Below are 15,470 nucleotides of genomic sequence, written 5' to 3' on the forward strand. Positions count from 1 at the left end.
ATGATTATTTTCTTAGGATACTTTCACAATTGTCCTAGATTGTATAGCTAAAAACTGGAGCCTTACATTAGGTTTACCTTCCCAAGGAAGTGGAGAACTCATAGTTCTACCCTTTATACCCTCTGAGCAGAGGCAGAACTTAGAAAACAACCGCTCTTTGCTTCATGCTGCAAAGTTTATGCAGGAAGACCACAGGGCTAACCAGAGCCTCAAGTTTCTTGCTGTTTGGGAGCAGTTCTCAGGCTCGGGTGAGAAGTCAGGAGAAACAGGGACATTTTAGCCATGTACAGGCTCTACCCAAACAGGGATACCAGGAAAACAATTACATTCCCCTTCAAAGAGGTTAGTTCATACTTTTCCATTTGAATTTGCACATGAGAATGGTATAAAAATACTTTATCACTAAGCTTAGAGATGACAAACTACCAAAATTCGATTTAGATTTAATGTGGAAGAAGCAATGCTCTTCACAATGAGAGTCTGGACAGATACACACTTACCCAACCATGATCATCTGGAGCCCCAGTCATGCTGAACTCACCATGAGGAGTAGAGAACAGACTGAGTAGGATGATAACACTGGGTTGAACTCCATGTTCTATAAGAACCTTTACAGCTTCAATTACAGTATTTCCAGTGCCTGAAATCAAATGACAACCAAATGCATTAGAAACTTTAACATTTATCTCAAAACGGCTTTGAAGTTTCTTTGAAGTAAAGGCAGTTTGACACTAGGCAAAGCTCCATTTGAAGGTGCCTGTTCTTTATCAATGACGTTCTCTTTTCTTTTTTTAAGAGATTTTATTTATTTGTTTATTTATCTCTTTATTTATCTGAGAGAGAGAGAGAGAGAGAGAAAGAGAGAGAGACAGGAGCCTGATGCTGGGCTTGATCTCACGACTGTGAGATCATGATCTGAGCCGAAACAAAGAGCTGGACACTTAACCGACTGAGCCACCCAGGCGCCCCATCCATGATATTATTTTCCAATAATGGACATGACACATACACTTTTCAGTTTTCAAATGCACATCAAACCCCAAATTCATTGAGTATTTGAGATATCAAATTTGACACCCACCCTCCACCACAAACCCTGGGAGACAATACCGTGTGGGATCCGAATAAGCTTAAAACACAGAATAGAAAAAAATATCACTTTCAGAGAGGATAAATCCTTGAGAAATTCATTGCTACATTAATTGGGCTAGAGAAGGGACATATTTCAATATATTTTCTTTTCTTTTTTTAAAGATTTTATTTATTTATTTGACAGAGAGAGACACAGCGAGAGAGGGAACACAAGCAGGGGGAGTGGGAGAGGGAGAAGCAGGCTTCCCATGGAGCAGGGAGCCCAATGCGGGGCTCAATCCCAGGACCCTGGGATCATGACCTGAGCCGAAGGCAGATGCTTAACGACTGAGCCACCCAGGCGCCCCTCAATATATTTTCTGTGTTCTATATATTTTGCCTCATTAGATCCTTTGCTTCAGTGTTTTCATTCATTTTAAAACAAAAGCTCTTTGGAGATAATAAAGTTTATTTAGACAATGTATACTCTCTTATTACACAATAAAAATGCCCCAGTGAGCTGCCAGGGCAACTCCAAATCCAACTGAGAAAAACACATTGAGAAACGGTTTTGCCTTTATATAAGGGGTACCTAAAAGGCAGTCACTAAGTTGAACTGATTTAAACCCTAAGCAAAGTATACAAATTAAACTCCAGCCACTCACTGAGAATTGGATACATCAGAAGGACTTTTCTGCGGTAAATGTCTGGGGGGAACTTGGCATAATATACTTTGGCTCTTTGTGTCTCTTCATCACTCTGAATCAGGATCTTTCCAATTCGTATGGATCGACAGCAGTCTCGTAAACCTTGTTCCATTGCCTCACCTCGAAGAAGGAAAATTTTCAAAAGGAAAAAAAAGGGTTGGGGGAGATAGAATTAAAGTCCAAAAATAGGCCAAAGCAGAGTGTGTGACTACTATTAATACAAGAAGGACACTGTCAAGACGGGAGCAATTCTTCCTAAGCTAAGAGCTTTTATTTCTGATATGCTCTTATTTTATACTTAGTGCAGGTCAATTAAACCAGATTAAGGGCCGGTCAATGAAAGTAGGATAAACTAGTTTTATTGCTGGCTTTCAAGTTTTAGAGATGTCACGCTTCCATGAAATACAAAAAATAAGGTGTTTTGTTGGGCTGCTCCCTGAGCCCTTCCAGTATCAGGACCATTTTACTCCTATTATTTTAAGGAAGCCTTTAAACCACCTCAACCTGTTATTTTCATCTGAAAAAAAAAAATACAGAAGATTTATGGAAGAATCGGGTTACAGACAAAAGTGGCATCAGGAGATATCACTACACCCCAGCAATGCCTCTAATGGCAGAAGTTTGCTGGCAACCAGTGAAAAAGTATATTGTTCCTTCCCTCCCCTCCTCCAAGAACCATAACCAACACTACTACTACCCCCTTGGTTTCTGAACACAGGTATTTTCTTGGTCTAAATTCCTTTAAGGAAGTGTTTCCCAAAAGGGAATCATTCTCGTACCATCTTCCAGATTTTAGGCTAGATCAGAATTCTATCTATACTGTTATTTACTTAACATTTTTCTTTAACTGTTTTCACTTGCATTTATTTTAAGAGGAAAGTTTCCATCACTGGTGTAAACATAAAAACAGTTTCTAATACATGTGAAAATCAACCAATAGCTAACAAGGTTAAAAAACAACGCTGTCTATGCATTACCCAAGGTCATCTGCTATAGACTAGAGGTGTGAGGATGCTGCTACCTTTCGGGCAGGAACTGGACTAAACTAAAAGAAAAAATGCCCTAAAAGCCCATCTCCATTGTCTTCACCAGTTTTAAAAGGTTAAGTAACATTGTCCTGAAAATCCTTTCATTGCTTAAAAGCTACCTTCTATTTAAAAAAAAGGGAGCTTAAAGCTCCTATTCTACTTGAGGTATTCAATTGCTCACAAACAGAAATTCACAGCCAGAGAAAAGGCAATGCTTATATGGGAAAAATAAATCCATTTGTCTCCAGTGCAAGCAAGTGAAGCTTCCACCAAACCTTGGATCTTGTGCAAAAATTTATTTATTTACTTAGTTGCCAAATAGAAGTAATCATCCCCATGGCACAAGTAGATATTCTAATTACAGGCATGTGATTTTGTTGCACAAAGATGGGTTTAAAAGAGTAATCAGTTGGACTCAAACACAAATACAACATTTATAAGACCAGCAACTGGAAATACCTAGAGTTAGAACAGTTAAGTGCTTTTGCCATATGGTCACATACACATCAAATATAAAACTAAAAACACTAAATAAGTCATTCAGTCCAGCTCCCGATAGGGTAGGACAATTCCCTACAAAAGAAATTTTAAAAATATATATTTCTCCAGTCAGGTATTCAAAGTTCCGTGGGCCTGAATTTGTGCCATATTCCATCAGTCTTCAAGCCGCCCTTTTCTCCCCAAGAGAGCACCATCTCATCCTCCTATCCTACCCTGAATCTCTCCGAAGGCTGGCTTGCCGGGGGCGGGGGGGAGGCCACTAGAGTAGACGCTCTGCAGTTAAAATTAGTCAAACTTAGCAACACACAGGCCATGATCCAAGGCACCGTGAGGATAGACAACACAGGTGGTGAGATTTAAGTCAAAGCAGGCTGCAATTATGACAGACAAGCTCACCTCTCTCCTGGAAAAATAATTGTTTCTCTGCGTGCAAAGAGACAAAAATCACACATATGCAAACCTACCGCTTCTCATTATGCTGACCCCACAATTTCCCTTCTCAAATTTCACTCCTTCATACTTGTACCCTGTTGGGGAATAAAATCAAAGAATTTATCTCTCATTACCGGAGCAATCCACTTCTTTTTAAAGTGCCTATAATTTAAAACCAATGGGCACAGAGCAACCCTTGTCTAGACAGTCTGTATAACCTCTTATGTTCCCTGTGAAAGTAATGAGAAGTCATGATTTTTCCGTTCTTTCTTAATTCTTCATAAGAGACCTGCGGGGATAATTGGCAGACGCGGGCTTCGTCAAGTAGGAACAGGACTTATGATAGCATGATATTCACACACACATTCCTCAAACTGAATTCAGAGGGAAATCATCGCACTCTGAGGGCTATAAACCCCATCCGTTCAAACTGGGACCTCACTGTGACCTCACTGTGAGGCACAACAGAGAGCCTCCTTCATTCCAGCCCTTTTTATGAGCTTCCATTCTGCCTTAAAAAGCAGAAGACAAAGGCTGAAGTCGTTACGTATTCAGCCCTTGGTGTCATCCTGAATTTGGATCAATTATGATGCAACAAGCTCAGCCCCTAATTTTCATAAAGTCAACCTTTGAATAGAACAGCTTCCATTATTTACTAGAGAACATTTGGTTCTCTCGGAATTTCAAATCCCTGAAATAGGGATGTTCAGCTGTGTTCTATTAGAGTAAAACAAAGTACTCTCACCGGATCTCATCATTTTTAGTTTTCTTTTTTACTTCTCATTAATTTACCTGGAGTTTCAATGCCAAACCAACCCACCCATTTATTAATACCAGCAGCTTCCCCACAGAGGTGAAGATAAGCTGCCAGCAATTCTTAACTCTGGTCCCAATGGGCTGTCATCAAAGGCAACACTTGCATGCTAAAGAATATTTACTAACCTTGAACTTGAACTGACAAGCAAGCCATTAACAAAAAGTCATCCACATAAATTTCTTTACTAAATGTCTCTGAGTTTATTAAGTTGTTGAAAAGAACAGCTCCACCTAGACTCCTCATTTTGCATACTGATTTGCTCAGACTGCTTTTTTTTAAGGAAACAATTTGAAGTATTTATTTATTTATTTAAAGATTTTATATATTTATTTGACAGAGAGATAGTGAGAGCAGGAACACAAGCAGGGGGAGTGGGAGAGGGAGAAGGAGGCTCCCCACCGAGCAGGAAGCCTGACGTGGAGCTCGATCCCAGGACCCTGGGATCATGACCTGAGCCGAAGGCAGACGCTTAATGACTGAGCCACCCAGGTGCCCCTGAAGCATTTATCGAAAACAAAAGTTAATACTCCTCAGACATACATACATACATACAAAAAGCTCTCTAAATTAAGAACCAGGATAAAACTTCACAAGAGAACTGAAAATTAAGAAGAAGAAGAAAAAGGAGAAGAGAAGGAAGAAGAAAAAGTATTCTCAACCTCATGGTAGATAAATCACAGTAAAATGACTGCTTTTTTTTTTTCCCATTTTCCTCCTAATTCTCAGAATTTTCAGGACGAGGATCCGAGAGTAACAGCCCTGGTTACCTGTTGGGGTGGTCACCATGCATTCTTTATATGGCAGCTGATTCAATCCCTCTTCCACAACAAGTCTGATCTAAAGAGTCAAAAGAAGAAGAAGTAGTTGAGTACCTGCTAGGTCTAGTGTTAGCTGGTTGCTTCAGGAGCTGAACACTAGGCACAAAGTCAGTAACACAATGGGAGAGGGTTTAGCTTGTGGAGGTAGGAAGGGGGCCCCCTATCATGGGTTAGATGCAGAAATAGATCCAAACGCTAGGCTGCCTGCTGCTAGGTATCCAACCTCGGGTAGGCACATGATTGCCACCAAAAGGCTCAAGTATGCCTTCTGACTTTCATTCAGTTAGTCCAGCTGATATTATGAGAGGTATGAAACTACAAGTGGCAAGAGTCATCCTTGGAAGTAAAACACTTCTGGTAACTCTGAAAATAGTGCCCACTGGGAACTGCTCTGCCTTGTTCGGTACTTTGAAATTAAGTTGGATTGTTTTTAACAAAGGCTCACCATAATGCAAATAAAACCTGTAACTTCTCAGGAGGAAATAAATGAATGGATGGGGCTGAATCGATTTCCTGAGCTTGAAGTAGGTGCCAGTAGAATGCACTGGGGCTTCTTGGCTTTAAAAAAAAAAAAAGAAAAAAAAAGGCTCCTAATGATCTTAATGTGTGGTACAGAGGAAGGAATCTATCAGAGCTATTAGGAACAGCCTCCAAAACCCAGATATGATATTCCTATGAGCACCCAGAGCCTACTACAATTAAGGCAGTGCTGAGTCTGCAATGCACATTTTCTCTAATCAATATTACATTATTGATTAAGAATTAGGAAAAGCAGGGAGAAATACCATGTTCTGTCATCACAACACCACACCTTGCTGCCATTAAAATGATCAATGCTAAATGGGCCAGCACTTTGTCAGCCTGAAGTACCAGAGGGCCCAGGGACCTGACGAATACTGTGTATGTATGCACACTCATCCCTAGCCACCACCTTCGGTGGAGGGGAATGTTTTTTTTTTCAAGATTTTATTTATTTATTTGACAGAGAAAGACACAGCAAGAGAGGGAACACAAGCAGGGGGAGTGGGAGAGGGAGAAGCAGGCTTCCCGCGGAGCAGGGAGCCCGATGCGGGGCTTGATCCCAGGCCCCTGGGATCATGACCTGAGCCGAAGGCAGACGCTTAACGACTGAGCCACCCAGGCGCCCCGAGGTGAATGTTTCTTAGGAGCAAGTTGAAGGGAAGAAAAGGATCCTTTTCTTTGGATAGCCTAGATCTCCTAGTAACAACCGTCTTTTTTTTTTTTAAGATTTATATATTTATTTGAGAGAGAAAGCATGGGTGGGGGGAGTAAGTGGGCAAAGGGAGAGGGAAAGTCTCATGCAGACTCCACGCTGAGTATGGAGCTCAACATAGGACTCTATCTCACGACCCTGAGATCACGACCTGAGCCAAAATCAAGAGTCAGGCACTTAATGGACTGAGCTACCTGTAACACTCTTTCTAGACAGTCTTACCTCCTGCCCGTCTCCTGCAACTCTGGGACAGAAATTAGTATGTCCAAGCCTTATAGGAGAACATAAAACCAGCAGAAGGGTGACTAAATAGAAAGAACTCAAGATCTGAGTGCCAGGGAAGCCAATCCTGACAAATCCAGGATAGAATTAATGTCACCTATAATGGGACCCAACAGACAGTGTGCTAGAAATCCTCAATACCAGAAACCTAAATAGCTCCAGTCCCCACCACAACCACAAAAGACCCTCCACACACTCTCCCAGTATCAGAACCTTCAAAGCCAACTGCAGAGAATAGAGAGGTCCAAATTACCATTCCCTCATGTCAATTGTCATGGGTCCTTACTATTTGATTTGATTAAGATATAATGCCTGCCCTTTCAAGCAAGCATTTTACAATAACCATGAACTTAACTCCTACTGCCTATAGACAAAAGGCAAAGAAAGCAAAAGAAAGAGGAACCATTTTCTACTAATGAACACCAACACTTCTGTTTTCTCCACAGCAGCCAATGACACAGGTTCCTTCCTCCTTGAACCCGTTCCTTTGGTTTGATAAAAGCATAAAGACAGAGGCGCCCGGGTGGCTCAGTGGGTTAAGTGTCTGCCTTCGGCTCAGGTCATGATCTCAGGGTCCTGGGATCAAGCCCTGCGTCGGGCTCCCTGCTCAGCGAGGAGCCTGCTTCTCCCTCTGCCTCTGCCTGCCGCTCTCCCTGCTTGTGCTCTCAAATAATAAAATAAAATAAAATCTTAAGAAAAAAAGCATAAAGACAGAATGACCTATCACTCCAGGAGTGCCAAATACACTGACCTTGATGCCATCCAAGGGTTATTACTGCCCCCGGAAGCTCAAATGATTGCAAAGAGAAGTGGCCTCTGAACCAGAAATACTTAAAGCTAAAAGCACAACAGGAGCTGCCTACACTCCTTTGGAATTAGTATTTTCCCCAGGGAAAATCTAAATGAAAAGTTTCACGCCTTTTTCCCCCTCGCGCTCCCTTTAATAATCTATCCTCTATTCTCTGATTACACCTGTGAGGATAACAAGCCACTTTTCTTTCTTTCCCACACTAAATACTGCCAACAGCATTTCGAATGTAAACTCCATGAGATCAGGGACAATGTCTGTATTCTGTACTGCTGAATCTCCTCCCCCTGCAACACCGCCTAGCCCAGGGCCTGACTCGAGTTCAGTATATACTTCATCAACAGATGAATACTAATAGCACAGCAGAAGATGTGTCAACCTTATTTCAAGCACTGAGCACACTTAGATGGAAACACAAGAAGGAAATGCAGTGCTTTACCTGAAAACAACCCAATTCAGCCTGAGATCCTCTCAGACCTCACTAGCTAAACTGAATTGGGCTTATCAAAAAGGATGAACACTGACCATTGACATGGATGTGGATGGAACTGGAGAGTATTATGCTGAGCGAAGTAAGTCAAACAGAGAAAGACATGTATCATATGCTTTCACTCCTATGTGTGGAATATAAGAAACAGCGCAGAGGATCATAGGGGAAGGGAGGGAAAACTGAACGGGAAGAAATCAGAGAAGGAGACAAACGATGAGAGGCTCTGGACTCCAGGAAACAAACTGAGGGTTGCTGGAGGGGAGGTGGGTGGGGGGATGGGGTAACTGGGTGATGGGCATTAAGGAGGGCACGTGATGTGATGGCCACTGGGTGTTATATGCAACTGATGAATTGCTGAACTCTCCATCTAAAACTAATGATGTACTATATGTTGGCTAATAGAATTTAAATTTTAAAATTTTTTTTTAAATTTACAAAAAAGGTCTCCTTTGCAAATTTAAAAATAGATAAATAAACTGAACTGGGTTTGGCCAATCCTTAACAGGAAGTCCCTGAGGGAAGCATACACAGCCCAACTTAGTATTTCACATGTGAGGATAGTACAGAAAAGTAAAGTAAAATAAGTAACCCTCCAGGTAAACTACAAGAGGGGGTATTAGTGTTTCTGTATTAAATGAATACCACAAGGGTAACTACTAGGTCTCCTTACATCTTTGGTTTTCTTTTAATGTACTTCACTTCACTGCCCTAAGATGACATCTTTAAGGGTTGCCAAGATCCACTTGAGAGGTAGAAGTGCCTCAGAATTACAGAGAACGAGTTCATGGGCAATGCTTTGAGGTGAAAGGGATTGAGGCACAATACTTCAGAAGCCTGCCAGGATGATGATTACTTGGCACGATCTCTCACCCCCCAGGATTCTCTAGAACAAAAAAGTCACTTGGCCTACTATGATTATATCACTAGGAACAATGAAACAAAAATGGAAAGCCTCTACCTACCAAACGATCCGCAGAAAACATGAAGTCCCCTCTACTGGCTGTCCTAGAAAGAAAGTAGTATAAATTTTAGTCCAGATTAGAGCTTTATGGGAAAATATTACATAATACATATTGTAACAATGCTATTAAGACCTATTACATACTAAAAGCCTAAAAGCTTACATGTACAAACTATCACTGAAGCAAGATATTTTTTCACTAGGATACAGGAACTTAAATGGAATGACTTGATAAGTATTATTGAAAATGCTTACTTGATATCAACACTAGAGACAGCAATTGAAAAGATCATGCAGTCTCCCACTGAGCTGCCCAAGTCTATATTATCCAAGCGGGAGCCGAATGAAGCTCCCCTGCAAGATGGCAGCAAGCTCACAGCTCAAGTAAAGAGAAAAACTTCCACAGTATGAAAACCAGCTTCTTCCCATTCTCCCTCTCCATTCACCTTGATCTAAAACCCACATCACCAATATAAGTAACCCATCTACTTTGTCTCTAATCCTTTTTGGAATGAGAATGATACAAATAAATCCTCTACTTTTGCCACTGTTTTCAAGAATACATAACCTAACTTCCAAGACCTCTTTCTCAAATTATTGATAATTTGTTCCTTTTGCCTGTTTTTTTGTTTTTTCCATCAAATACTTTATCCCCTAGATCTTTCTGCCATTTTCCTGTACATATCCTGCTGGTCAACACTTTCATATCCTGAGGTGCCCAAGTAATAATAATGCAAGGTTGCACCTACCCACCTAACGGACCCAAAAGGGGATGTTAAAAGGCTGACATTTTTTTTCTGTACGTAAAAATCTAGTATTGTTCCACTCCCTTCTCCCATATAAGGGAAATGATTTGACTGAACAGACTGATTTACAGTTTATGTACTTAAAATTCCCCATCTGCCTATCCATAGCATACCTATAATATTCCCCCAACACAGCATCAAAATGGCAATATGCAAGCGTGTATTATCTCAGTATACCATTAATCACTACACCTTTTTTCCCCAAGCTGCATTTACTTTTTCTGACAGGAAAAAGCAATGAAATATCCCTGACACAACATTTGGTTTCTCAGAGTAACTACAGTTCTATCATATTACAGATATTAATTCTCTAAAATATGAACCATAACTGAGCAAGAATATAGGTTTGTATTCTTTATATATAAATATTCCCTAAACTCAGAAAACTATACACACACACACACACACACACACACACACACACACACACACACACACACGCACACAGCCCATTTAAAACAGGCTGTGTTTAAAGAACAAACTACTGGTTGCCAGAGGGGAGGGGGATAGGGGATGGGCAAAATGGGTGAAGGTGAATGGGAGATACAGGCTTCCAGTTACGGAATGAGTAAGTCAGGGGAATAAAAGGCACAGCATAAGGAATATAGTCCATGATATTGTAATAGTGCTGGATGGTGACAGATGGTAGCTACACTTGTGGGGAGCGCGGCGTAACGTGTAAACTTGTGGTTCCACGTATATATACTAACAGAACACTGTGTGTCAACTATACTCAAAAAACAGTAAATTAAATAAATAAAACAGACTATTTCATGTACTGTGGTTTTCAAATAAAACTACACTATTACACTAGCACCTTTCATTTCTGGAATTCATCTTCACAATCTGCTTGTCAAGGAAATAAAAGCTAGTGAACTACAATAAATACTGAAGCCTACTTTCTGTTTGCTAGACCTATACAAACAATCTAGACAGCCAGAACAGTTTTTCAATAGGGAGGAAAAATCTGGATTTGCCTCAGAATTTTCAGTACTATTTCTTGGGAACACATCTGAAATATTTGTTTTTAATGTCTGAACAGTTTCACACAAGCTTATTACATAGAAAAGCCACATTAGGTTAAGTGATCAGAGTTGTGCAAGTCTATCATTTTACCTGAAAATCAGACATTTTCACACCTTTCATATTCTCCCCCAAAATATCAGCCTCAGCAGATAGCTTTTCCATAATCATCACCTCCTCTACATTCCAAACAAGTACATGCCAGAACTGTCATCTCTTGATAGCTATTTGACTTCCAATTAAAGCATTTACTGCTCCAAGTCATCCCACTACAAACAATAATTACCAACCCGTCTCCTGTCGTTTTAGACCCACACTGTTCAAGACCCATACTGTGTACTTTAAATCAATTTAGAAATTAAACTACAGTTAGAACATTGTAAGTTGACTGCATTTTTTGAAAACTACAGTGGTCTTCATTATTCACATCTAAATCCTTAACACTGTTAACACTAGAGTTTCATAAAACGGATATATACTTGTCAGATCAACAAGTTGCACATATTCTCTGAGCCCCTACTTTCGGCCCAACACTGCACTGAAGTGTTTGTTAAGAAAGGAGTTTCAATGTAAACCCAGGTCCTATTCACTCCATACACTGTGTTTCAAGTTGTAACTCTATTCACTTGTCTCAAAATCATTTTTTTAAAAAACTCTCATACTAAAAACAAGGTTCTGAAAGTCACTTTAATCATTTTCTATCTAATAACAGTCTCAAATAAAATTGAATGCAAAATTGTCACAAAGCAACAAAAACTGATACACATTCCTGGAATATTCAAAAATATAGCCAAATGATCAAATATTAAATATTTAAACAGCAATATCCAGACACTCTTAATTCAGAACATGGAAATCTAATTAGTGTTAAACTGAGCATTTTTTTTTTTAATTGTACAACCTCCAGGGGCACCTGGGTGGCTCAGTCGTTAAGCGCCTGCCTTCGGCTCAGGTCGTGATCCTGGGGTCCTGGGATCGAGCCCCGCATCAGGCTCCCTGCTTGGCGGGAAGCCTGCTTCTCCCTCCCCCACTCCCCCTGCTTGTGTTCCCTCTCTCGCTGTATCTCTCTCTGTCAAATAAATAAATACAATCTTTTAAAAATAAATATGTAAATAAATTATACAACCTCCGAACAGGATTAACAACGCAGACCTAATCATATCTGCGAATACACTTTTCTTGACACTCCCCTCCCCCAACAAATGTGTCACACATCTGTAGCAACAAAATGAAAGCCAAAGGTAGCCATTTAAAAAAAATTATCTTCACAATGAAACAACAAAAAAATGAGAATCATGCAGGAAGTCAAATCCTCGTTTTAATGTGGACTTGGTAAGCCTGACTCTTCCCTATTAATGCTGTCTATAAAACACCTTAAAATTTCTACAGAGGCAGGGCACCTGGGTGGCCCAGTTGGTTAAGCGTCTGCCTTCAGCTCAGGTCATGATCCCAGGGTCCTGGGACCGAGTCCCACGCATGGCATCGCATTGTATCACATCACATTGGGCTCCCTGCTCAGCGGGGAGCCTGCTTCTCCTGCTCCCTCTGCTGTTTCTCCACTTGTGCTCTCTGGCTCTCTCTCTCTCTCACTCTCTGTCAAATAAATAAAATCTTTAAAAAGAAAATTCTATAGAGGCTTCAGCAATTGTGTATATTTAAAAACATGCATGTCTCATAGCAAATGCAAACCAAGATGGAACCTCTTGAATCTCACTGAACTCTATTTACTTATCACAAAACTATGACAGAGGAAGGTTTTTATAATATTAAAAAATTAAGACTTCAAGTAGAGATCCTCTCCCCTGTTCGTTCTAGTCCTTACTACTACTACGACTACTACTACTACTACGACTACTACTACTACTAGAGGAATTCTCTAGTGTGTTGGATGATGTCCTCCCCTGGGACAATTACAACTTCAATTTCTACAGCAGAAATTGCCATTTGATCACTCTCCGCTACTTCTCTTCATTCAGAATAGACTTGACAGCTCCCCCTCTTTTATTTACAAGAACCATTTTAACAACTACACACACACACTAGGTGTACAAAGATGTACCTATAAAGCTTTTCTAAAAAGTTCTGAAAGTTACAGCAGGTACCTAATATATATTCATACATTACTCCCTTCTTTCCCACAGGTCACTATCTATTAAAAACTTCCTTGGTGCCAAGTATTAAGCACTTTTGGTGCATTATCTGATCTACTCCTCAAACTGAGGGTTTTAGAGGGGACGGGGGTGGGAGGATGGGGGAATCTATCTTAAGAGGTAGATTCCATTAAGTGACGAAAATAGGCTTACAGAGGTGAAGTACTTCAAGGTACTTCCCAGCCTGAAGCTCTCCAATTCCAAGCCCCTGAGTAAAGCCATTATTTATTTTGCTCTAATAAGGGAATGTTTTCTAAAGGTGACAGTTTGAGATGTATTTTAATTTCTCTCCCTGCAAATCAGACTGGCATGAACATACAATGCAAACAATGAAACAGAGTCTGGTAGGCAAATAAGAAAACATCATCAAAATGCTCCTTCTTAAGAGGGAGAAGCTGCCATTGTAACATGGCTTGTAAAAAAAAAAAGTGAACACATACAAGAACATACCCTTTTCAAAGATTTTTACATCAGAACCTCTGACCCATAACTTAAAACAACTGAACTGAAATCAAATCCCAGTAGCACTGATTTGGGTATCATTTAAGAAACAAGGTCCGAGGAGGGAGTTAAGATGGCACAGAGGTAGGGGGACCCTAGGCTTGCCTTGTCTCTAAATCACAGCTAGATAAATATTAAAACTTTCCAAACATCCGAGAGATCAATCTGAATGGTGAGAGAACAAACTAGAGAACTAGAGAGAAAAGAAGCCACATCCTGGAGGTAGGACGTGATACAGGGAGCAAAGAATTATGGGTGCTGTGGAGGGGAGGGAGCCTTAATCTCAGAGAGAGGAAAGAGAGAAACAGAGAGAAGGCAGCATGCAGGGAACTGCACCAGAGAGAGACTTACCCAGAGAGAGAGAATGGTGTTCATTCACTGGGAAAACTAGAGTGGCTGATTATTGCAAGTTTTTACGAGCATTGGAGCCCAAAATCTGAAGTTTTAGAAGTCTGGGACACTGCTGGGTGGAGCCTGGCAGGCAGAGCGGTGCTCCTGGGGGGAAGGAGGCCAGAGGCCCAGGAGCGGCCAGTGTGCTCTGAGGATCCCGTGGGTTGCACAGGGAGAAACAGTTCCCCTTCTTGTAGGGCATTTGGGGGCGGTGGAACAGCCTCTCGGGGGACAAAAAAGCTAGGGGATGCCAATGTGAGACCCCATTTATTAGCATAGGAACACAGACACCTGCTGAGGGCAGCAAACCTTGGTGCCAGCTTTTTGCTGCACTTCACCATAAACTCCAGCCACTGTGTGATTGTGCTAACGGGCACCATCCACAGTGTGGGGAGACCCTCCCTCAGAGGATCAGCATGGGTCCACATGCACCAGGTCCCTAAACATCGGAGTTTGGAGTTTTGAAACCCAGCCGTGTGCCTGAGATAAAACACAGGAGTTCTGTACCGCTTGGCATGTAGACAGCTTAGAGGCAGGGCTCTGTCAGACAACAGGGACACAAGAGGGGTGAATATTTGCTTTTCCGTGAGGGCTTCCTGAAGAGTGGTGGACAGGAACTCTCTGCTCCGGGGACAAGAGAGCAGAGCTATGCCATTGCCCATCCTCCCCACCCCATCCCCCGCCCCTCCGCCCCCCCCCAATCAGCACGAACCTACTTCAGTGAGCAACACAGCGCCACCCAGTGGAAGTTGGAGCTACTTGCACCAAGCACCCTCCGGCTTCCCCTCCCCACGCCCTGCAGGTGCATCTCCACGGAGGCAAATCTACCAATCAGTGCATCAGGCCCCTCCCCCCTGAAGACCAGCACAAATCCCTCACATGCACCAAGTCTACTGATCATAGACTGTTGCAAAGCTTCAACTCTAGGGGAAACAGGATCTAGCTTTTTTTTTTTTTTTTACCTCTTCTTAATATAGCCATTACCCTCAGGAGCAGGAATATAACAGGCTTTTCTAACAACCACACACACAAAAAACAGTGACCTACAGTAAATGACAAGGTGGAGGAATTCACCCCAAAAGAAAGAACAGGAAGAAGTCATGGCCAGGGATCTATTCAATACAGATACAAGTAAGATGTCTGAACCAGAATTCAAATCAACAATTATAAAGATACTAGTTGGGCTTGAGAAAAGCATAGAAGACACCGGAGAATCCCTTATTGCAGAGATAAAAGAACTAACATCTAGTAAAGCCAAAATTAAAAATACTACAATCAAGATGCAAACCTGAATGGTTGCCGTGACAATGAGGATAGACAAAGCAGAGGAACAAAGCAGTGATATAGAAGATAAAAGTATGGAAAATAATGAAACTGAAAAGAAGAGGGAAAGAAAAGTATTAGATCATGAATGTAGACTTAGGAAACTCAGCAACTCCATGAAGCATAGT

The 15,470-nt window shown here is 41.3% G+C and overlaps 1 protein-coding gene across 4 annotated transcripts in view; it reads right to left on the reverse strand.

The window, feature by feature from the left end:
- The window catches only part of UPRT (uracil phosphoribosyltransferase homolog), a 54,753-nt gene that overhangs the window by 29,176 nt on the left and 10,107 nt on the right, over positions 1 to 15,470 (reverse strand). For 2 of the 4 annotated variants that reach the window (XM_088028727.1, XM_028101517.1), the window contains exons 2-6: positions 9,151 to 9,193; positions 5,324 to 5,393; positions 3,772 to 3,834; positions 1,737 to 1,898; positions 542 to 640 (exon numbers count right to left, since the gene is read on the reverse strand). In XM_088028727.1, coding sequence (XP_087884853.1) covers positions 542 to 640; positions 1,737 to 1,898; positions 3,772 to 3,834; positions 5,324 to 5,393; positions 9,151 to 9,193 — 437 coding nt within the window. Of the gene's footprint in view, positions 1 to 500; positions 641 to 1,736; positions 1,899 to 3,771; positions 3,835 to 5,323; positions 5,394 to 9,150; positions 9,194 to 15,470 lie in introns of all 4 variants that reach the window. The other 2 variants (XM_028101518.1, XM_028101519.1) reach the window with 2 other exon arrangements.

The sequence above is a fragment of the Eumetopias jubatus genome, unplaced genomic scaffold (assembly GCF_037043125.1).
Source record: "Eumetopias jubatus isolate StellerSeaLion01/CBP00866 unplaced genomic scaffold, mEumJub1_p1.0 scaffold_11, whole genome shotgun sequence".
Taxonomy (NCBI): Eukaryota; Metazoa; Chordata; class Mammalia; order Carnivora; family Otariidae; genus Eumetopias; species Eumetopias jubatus.